We start from the raw sequence: 8,440 nt of genomic DNA on the forward strand, positions 1-8,440 counted from the left end.
ACCTTTCACGTTTTTTGGCAGCCAACGCAGTTTCTCCTTCGTGCTTAGTTGAGTCAGGGGGCTTCAGTTGCTTGCAATCTGGTCGCTAGATGCTACTGAATCCTACTCACTGGTCCAGTATTCTAACATAATGAGGCCATGGGATTTTTTGTTTTATTTCCCATAAACACAGTCATTTACAAATATCTTTCCTCCATGATCACAGCTCAGGGCTCAGGGCTTCTTCATTTTGACTAAAGAACTAAAATCAGTTTTATATAAAACAGGTGAAAGACTTAACAGAAAAACTATGCAAAAATCCCTACAAATGACAATAACATGATCAAAATATAAATAAAATAGTTTTATTTTGAAGTGGCATAAAAAAAATCCAAAAGTCAAAATTTTGAAAGATAAGCAACAGTGCTTGTATTATGCAACAGAAACACTACAACAGATCTTTACCTCTACTGGGCTCAAAATTGCATGTAGTTCTATTTTTATTTTATTATTTTTTTAAACAAAACAAAAGACAGTATCAAATGAAGCCTCCTACACAGCCTAAGAGGTGAAGACCATTTCCAATAATTACTGTTGTATTGATCACTCAGTCAGGAATGCAGTTAAATTCTCTGTCAAAGTACAGGAAAGTGACCAATACTGCTTCTTTACAAGAGCTGCACAGACTGAATCTTTAAATGAACTTAACTCAGAACTTAAACTACTCATTATGCACCGGCACAAAAATCCCGCCCCTCCCCCAGACTAAACCCCATCCTGCAGGTCAATCACTGCTTCTGCTGCATTGCTTCTTTTCGTGCAGCGTCCTGCAGGAGCTGAGTGTCCACTTCATCTGCAGGTAGCTGAACATACCGGACCACAGATCCACGGATGAAACAGTTTTTCACAGACAGCTGGAGCAAATTAAAACAAGACATTGCGGGGTTTGAAGGCAATCATCAAAGTGCTGGAGATTGAAGCGATACAAAATCTGTCCCATAATATCTTATCAATGGAGTTTGTATTTTCGTAAATTAATTAATACAAATTTCATGGGTATTTTGGTGACATTGGCTTTACTTTCTTCTGGGGTATAATAATAATAATAATAATGTTATTATAACCCATAATGCTCACAAATTTGATGAAGTTGCAACATATAGAAATAACCAAATAAGGAAATATTGTCTTATGTATTGTTTTGTATGTCCAATATTTTTCTACGCTTAAAGCAAATGTGTATTCCTTTTGTATATTGTGAAATATTTCTTTTTTACAGATTATATATTCCAAACATGAAGGAGGGATCTGAGAGTCTTAAGTTTCCCATGGACCCCTAAATGCCCCTCTGGGAACTTATGTGAGTGTATACACAAAACCCATCGTCTTTAACTGTGTTGTGTGTAAAACTGGGCTCTCAGAGAGCCCAAACAGCAGCCTGCAGCACACTTCTTTAACGTCATCACTACAGAATCATAAGCACTATCAAGGCAACTTATATTCAAATTTAAACAATGTTAAAAAGAGCTTGGGGGAGGTCCTCAACCTCAAACACAACATTAGACGTGTCATAAGAGCTGAACCTGGTGACAGCACTGAGAGAGAAGGTGCCGGAGACAGCTCAACCTACCATGTGTGGATACTTCTCTGGATCAGTGACACTGATGTCTGTGAGCTTAATGTTCAGGTACTGAAACACACACAGACACACGTCACGTCAAACCATTAGAAAGAAAATGTAAAAGCTGAATGACTTTGTTTCTAAATAAGGAAAATAAACGACTCTTTCCAACCTGGTCGACAGAATGAAGAGTTCCACAGATGCTGAAAAGAGACATGTTAAAAATGATTACAGGCAGTTATGGTCATCCCACCATTAGGTCACCTGGACACACAGGTAGTACAATAACACCTTGCTCTATATTACAATCCACAACAACACCACTGCATTAAATGAAGCTTATAATGTTCAGTTATTTGAGTCTACAACAGAGAGGAGTTCATCATTCATTTATATAATGTCGCCCTTCTATTATATTGCATTTAATTTAATTATAAGCTGTTTCTACATGACTAAACGCGTGTTTACAGCTTTGTGACTTTCCCTTGCCTCATACAACATTGATCCAGAGCTGCAGCTGGAGCATTAGAGCTTCAGTGGCCGCTATCATTCACTACACACAGCACTCTACTGACTAGCATTACTAAACAATGGAGGCTAAATTAAACATCACATTACCCATTTATTCAGCTTAACCGAAAAAAAGACAAAAACCAACCTCAAGTCGTTTTTGAGCTCCACCACCACATCCTTCCCCACCAGAGACTTGAAAAACGAGTAGAAAAGCTGAAAGACACAACGACATGGTAACGCTAACGTTAGCAGCATGCTACATGTGGAGCATTACTGCAGATAGCGAGCGAGCTAAAGCACACACAGCGACACAGCGAGCCGTTCAACACCTCGCTGAGTCTCCACCTGAGTCACTGTGGCGTTACCTGCTGGCTGAATTCACACATTCACATTGATTTCTTACCATTATTGCTGCTGGTTTCTTGTGGTAGCGCGTCTGGTGTTGATGATGTATCACACCGCGTGATATCGCTGCGACGGACCAGGGTGCAATTACCGAGCAGCTCCACACGGGGGAGCCAGCGGCGCGCTCAGTGTCTCCACGTTGAACTTAGTACCTGAGGAAGGTTTATTGTAGCTCGTTAAGTGAACGGTGTGACCATAAAGCATTGCAGCATCACTGGGAGGTAAAGCCTCTGATATAGTGTCTCACAGAGTCCGCGGGATGACTCCAGCTGTTTATCTGTTGGTCTTGTGCGATAAACTTTGTTCTAAAGTGTTTTTCAGACCTGCTGGGCTCGTCAGCAAGTTTCTGGGTTGGCAGACTGATGAACAATGTGCAAAGCTGCCTGAAAAAGGCCATGTTTGATGTAAAAGTCTGTCAAATTTAACACATTAATTTAGAATAATAAAAAAAGGCATTAAAATTGATATTAACACATATAATTTAATTATCTGGTATAGACTTGTTTATAGGCTTAAGTTTAATGAAACTTAATAATGTGCCAGAGAAATGTAATTTTTTTAACATTACTTTATTGTCTTTTAGAAAAAGGGAGACAATAAGGTGAATAACAGACAAAATCTTAATAGTACACTAATAGAACACTAAGAAATGAAAAGACAAACAAAAAAGAGAATACATACATACCAAATAAATAAAACAACTTTATAAAATATCTATAATTTACAGTTTAGAATTTATACAAGGGGGTAAGTAATGGTAATATGTTACAATAATCTTTATTTAGTGGCTTTTCCAAGCAAATATCGATATATGTGATGGTTTGCAATTGAATCAGCATATATTTCTGTCACCCCTGAAAGACCCCTTAAAATGAGGCAATGTATATGCCTACTTGCGACCCATCGTCAATGTTTACATATGTTTAAGTCATTTTTATAGACCTTAAAGGACCAGAGTGTAGGATTTAGTGGCATCTTTCTATCATTGTACAGCTCAGCCTTCCAGTCATGTGGTCATTAAAAAAGCCAAAGGTCTTTGTTTGGTTTGTCCGTTCTGGGCTACTGTAGGAACATGACAGTTTAACATGGACCACCATGGACCCATTCCCTTTGTAGTAACAAAAACAAGATTCTTATTTTTAGGTGATTACACACTGAATACTAATGAAAACATATGAACACTATATTCTATTTCTGCTAATAGATTAAAGAGGTAAAATGATTCAGTAATTCATAAGGTAGAGTTTGGAGGGATGTCTGAAAAAGATTTACTACATTTTGTCGATTACCTTTTTACCCCTTGAAGGGTCCTGACCCCCAGGTTGGGAACCACTGTACTAGACGATATCTGTCTGGGAACAGAGAGACCTCCTTAGTCCCCCTGACAGGGCTTGACAGGACTACCAATGATAAGGGAATAACACATAGTAAAAAAAAAAGTCATAGTAATTTCATTCAGTTTAAAGGGAGAAGGAACCATTATGTAATCTATGAAAGCAAAGTGCCGCTCAGCTTTACTTACATCTGAAAATTAACAAGAAAATGTGAGTTTGATGACTATATAATTTTCCAATACCATCAAGTAGAATGTCCTCTATGATTTAAATATTATAACTATATATATATATATATATATATATATAGTTAAAATATTATAATATATATATACTGTATCTCACCCTGTATGCAGTTCTTTTAGGCAACAGCAGATGGAAGCAAATGATTGGAGTACTAGGTCTCTACTGCAGACTTTTTATTTACAGTTTCACAGGTAATGATTGTCACAATAATCTGAAATAACAAAGTCTAATCAAGCTGATATTTAAATTTATTTGAGCATTTATTGTACACCTTCAAGATAAACATGACAATATCCGTGCAAGATAATACTGTGCGGTGAAAACATTCATCAGCTAATGTATAGTGTAAAACAGAATATAACATAATTATTTATAAGAGTTTAATTTCAAACCTACTTTGTAATGCAAGCTTAGCAGAAGTCTGAAGTTATGAAAAGTTTGACATTTTGTAAAATACACTTTTTTGCTTGCTTGCAGAGAATTAGATGATGAAGATTATATGTAGCTACAGGCAGGAAACAGTTAGCTTAGCTCTTTCCCAGTCTTTCTGCTAAGCTATGATAACTGGCTGTAGCGTGGTAAAGCACACAGACAAGTGACTGGCTGAAGGAATTTCTTTCTATTATCTTTCCAAAAATGCAGAGCAGGAAGCTGTACAGTCAGTGCTGACCATCATTGCAGCCTGGTCTCACTTCACAGAACGGCCCACTGAAAAAAGACAGAGTTTGCATTATCATATGTATAATAATTTAATAAGTCTTGCCATGAGAGGAGCAGGACTTTTCCTTACTGTCTTTGTGAGGCAGAGGCTGGCCAGGTCTTGCTGGCGGTCTCTGTTTGCTGGGGAGTTCAGAGCTGTCTCTGTAGTCTCTGGGTTTGGTGGTCTGGGGCTCTGGCACACCCGGCCGCGACTTGGAAGGTAAAGGAGGTCGGTTAAGGGCCACCCCGCCTTCCGAGCGCGAGGGTACCACTGGTTTCTTGTGCGTTGAGGGATACATGGCGATGGGGGTAGGAGGCTGAGGTTTGGTCTCGGAGCAGGTGTAGGAGCGGTTGCGTGGAGTGGGCAATGGGGGGCGATCAGCGTCTCCGTCTGCTGCTTTGAAGGTTGTAAAGATAGTAACTGGTGTCAGGGTTCATACAGAGTACGATTCAAGCACTTTTCAAGGTATCTAAACCAAAAAATTCCAAACTGGAAGCCTTTATCATCACAGCTGAATTGTTACCTAACTGTCACATTGGTGCATCGACATAAGAGCTCAAGATGCAATTGCCCCAATTAGAAAAGTGTGCATCGGATACAATTTGGGATGAACTGCGAAGGCATCCTTTCTAACATCTTTATTAGTGGAGGCCCTGTGCCTTATTAATTAGAAATGTGACTAATAATTTTATATTTAGATTGATTCCTCCTCTCTGAACTGTTTCACATGCTGCTTAAGAGGACCCAAAGGAATAAAATCAAACTATCTGCACCATACTGAACTGCTTAGCATCATATTCCTTCGCATCACATCATTTCGCGTTGAATCAAATCGTGTCTAATTGCACTGCATGAATCGTATCATATGGCATTGGTAGTTGCTTCATATGTATCTTTAATGTATGGGATTGTTGGCAATGCATCAAAATGTGTATCGCATTGGTCTCGGTTCATAGGAACTTGATTATCATTATTTAATCCCTGCTAATTTACAGAGTGAGAGATCAACAGAGGATTTTTCTAGCTATCAATCAAGTGAACACGCCAGGAGATGACAAACAAATATGAATACGAGATTGTTTCATTTCAAATATAAAAAGACTAGGTCTACATGAGAGATTGTGTTGATGAACCACCAGATTAGGTTGAGGCATTTTTAAAGGAGAATATTCAAATTGCACACATAACGGTTCGAATTAAGCATTTTACAAACAAATTTTACGAGACTTTGTACGCACCCTGTGGTGGAGGGTGGTCCTTTTGCTGATGGTCTTGGTCCTTGCCCCAACCATGTGTTTTTCCCATTGAACCGTATAACGGATTGTCAAACATCTCTGACACCTTTTCGCCCTCACCCCTAGGAAAGAAGGGATCAGTCTGTAAAGCTTCTTTTTCACTTTCTGCTGAATCATATAAGCTGTTAAAGTTATGTTATTTACTGAGTTTGAACAGTTTCAATGATACGTATAGAGTCACATTGCACCAGAAGCAGGCACTTACATAGGATTTGAAGATTTTCCTGTGGGACTGCGTGTTCCCACATCATAACCACCTTTCTTGGATTCTTTACTCCCTTGCCCAGCAGTTGGAATATTTTTTGGTGGCATGCTGTAACTCCAACCTTTATCTATCACATTGCCCCTTTGGAAGGACACTCCCATGTAATTGGGGTTGGAGATATCATGAGCTTGGGTGATGGAAAACCTGTTAACCAGAACACAGCAAAATATCACACCAGAGAAGTGACGTTTGAGATGTTTTTAAGTAACTACAAGTGAAAAAATATCTTACTTGTTTAGGTCAGCGCCTTTGCCTTTTGTTGTGACAGTGTCATCTCTTTCAATTTTGATGAAATCTGAAAACAGAGTAAAACAGGAAGTGATGCTAAAAGAACTGAAGTAGAAAGCTTTTAATAAGTAAGTCCTGAACTGATTTCCAAACTCACCATATAACTTCTCAGTGGGCTTGCCCTCTGAGGTGTCTAGCTGGATGCCGCCCGTCAGGGTGCCTGTCTTCTCTCCGTGGTGAGTCAGTGTGATATGAAACTCCGTGTGGCAGAACTGGGCAGCTCGCAGCGCAACACAACCCTCTCCTTTGGTAGTAAGACACCAGCAAACTGTAAGTACTGCTCAGCTCAATGCATCTGAATTACAAACGACATGCAAGCTCATTACCGTATGATTCGTCGCAGTCTGTCGACTTCACGCAGATGAGGATGTGCTGGTCCAAAAGGTACTCAGGGTCAGAGATGATAGGGATGAGCTGGAGAAGACAGAAAAGACAACAAATGATGATTGCCTGCCCAACAAGTCAAGTTCTACACTGAAAGCTTCTTCCTCACTTTACCTTAACTTGGTTGCTGAACCGAACTTTTATTGACCCCTCTGGGTGCTCTATGTTCTCTCCCTCTGAAGTCTTGACTGTTTCTGTAGACATTTAGAGAAATATTTGTATCGACCATCTCAGCACATTTTAAAGCAGAATCCAATAGAATCCAATGTGATACAGTCAATAATACAAATGAAACTTACTCTCCAAGCAGCTGGAATGGTATTCGATGAAGAACTTGGTCTTTGATTTTGTCAACAAGGTAGCCACACAGTTCATTATCTGTATCCCGCCTTGAGGTGCACTGTTTGGATCTGAAATAGTTTGTAAACAGTGACATACAATATCAAACTATAATTTCGGAGTGGATAACATAAAGAGCCGTAGATGGTGATCATACCTTGCTTGGAGACAAACTGTGAGGCTACTCCCACTTCAAACGAGGCAAATACCGGTGAGTGGTCACTTGTCATGATGTCATTAGTGCACCCTGCAAGTTGGACAGTTTGAATGAATCGGTCTCATAAAATATCATTAAAGGGGCGCTCTAGTAATTTTGCATTGCAAGTTTGGGGACTCCCAAGAGACAGTCTTTTGTTAGACCTCCCTGTCTGGTAAAGGCCCGTCCCTTTCAAACTCCACATCCCAAGCCTCCACTGTCTGTTAAAAAGTCTTGAGCCCAATTCGAGATAACCTAGTGACATTTTACTTAAGAAAGCTATTATATATTATGATACAAATGTTTTCACAGCTTAAGTTGTGCTCTTCATGACAAGCAAACTGAACTTGATGTGTAAAACTGGAGTGCCCCTTTAGAAACATTATGTGAAAACACTAGTTAGTATTTATTTTCCATGGTACTACTAATATGGATTTCCTTGAAAGAAAAGTTCCATTCAAACCCAAGGAAACATTTATTATAGTACATTTATTATTGGAAACTTTGCATATTGGTTGAATTGTATGCTTGCCTGTAGACAAAGGTCCATACTTTTTGCATGTTCAGCAGCTACCTAGTTCCTGTTTGGTTCTGCACAGTTCTTTGTAGAAACCTTCTTGGGAAATCTACATTTTCGAGGGGAATTACTCACCATATGCTTGGCAGACAACATGAACCAGAGGGTATGACTTCCGCAGGACACGATCACACCATGAGGGCAAGTTGTATTTTGTCTGGAGAGTAAATTCATCATACATACATAAATACTGATTATAACAGTTTTTAAAAGTCCAGTGTGACACATTTAGGAAGATCTATTGCAGAAATAAGAATATAATATCATAGTCATGTTTTCATAATGAAAACCACCTGAA

General features: G+C 39.1%; 2 protein-coding genes across 3 annotated transcripts in view; both read right to left on the minus strand.

Moving 5' to 3' along the window:
- Nucleotides 1–328: 328 nt before the first annotated feature.
- smx5 lies at nt 329–2,645 on the minus strand. The gene is made up of 5 exons (XM_035654129.1): nt 2,517–2,645; nt 2,259–2,326; nt 1,773–1,803; nt 1,610–1,669; nt 329–893 (listed from the first exon to the last, which is right to left on the minus strand). Exons 1-5 carry the CDS (start codon nt 2,517–2,519, stop codon nt 768–770), a joined length of 288 nt encoding a protein of 95 aa, XP_035510022.1. The 5' UTR covers nt 2,520–2,645; the 3' UTR covers nt 329–767.
- A 1,611-nt stretch (nt 2,646–4,256) lies between these two features.
- Nucleotides 4,257–8,440, minus strand: part of inpp5d (inositol polyphosphate-5-phosphatase D) — a 14,125-nt gene continuing 9,941 nt past the window's right edge. The window contains exons 18-28 of one of the 2 annotated variants that reach the window (XM_035653922.1): nt 8,218–8,299; nt 7,527–7,616; nt 7,330–7,440; nt 7,145–7,224; nt 6,973–7,060; nt 6,744–6,890; nt 6,590–6,653; nt 6,299–6,502; nt 6,037–6,155; nt 4,889–5,194; nt 4,257–4,806 (exon numbers count right to left, since the gene is read on the minus strand). In XM_035653922.1, the coding sequence (XP_035509815.1) occupies nt 4,787–4,806; nt 4,889–5,194; nt 6,037–6,155; nt 6,299–6,502; nt 6,590–6,653; nt 6,744–6,890; nt 6,973–7,060; nt 7,145–7,224; nt 7,330–7,440; nt 7,527–7,616; nt 8,218–8,299 (1,311 nt within the window). In that variant the 3' untranslated portion in view covers nt 4,257–4,786. The remainder of the gene's footprint in view (nt 4,807–4,888; nt 5,195–6,036; nt 6,156–6,298; nt 6,503–6,589; nt 6,654–6,743; nt 6,891–6,972; nt 7,061–7,144; nt 7,225–7,329; nt 7,441–7,526; nt 7,617–8,217; nt 8,300–8,440) is intronic. The other variant, XM_035653923.1, reaches the window with a different exon arrangement.

This window comes from Morone saxatilis, unplaced genomic scaffold, assembly GCF_004916995.1.
Source record: "Morone saxatilis isolate NCDOM2014 unplaced genomic scaffold, NCSU_SB_2.0 Contig12, whole genome shotgun sequence".
Taxonomy (NCBI): domain Eukaryota; kingdom Metazoa; phylum Chordata; class Actinopteri; family Moronidae; genus Morone; species Morone saxatilis.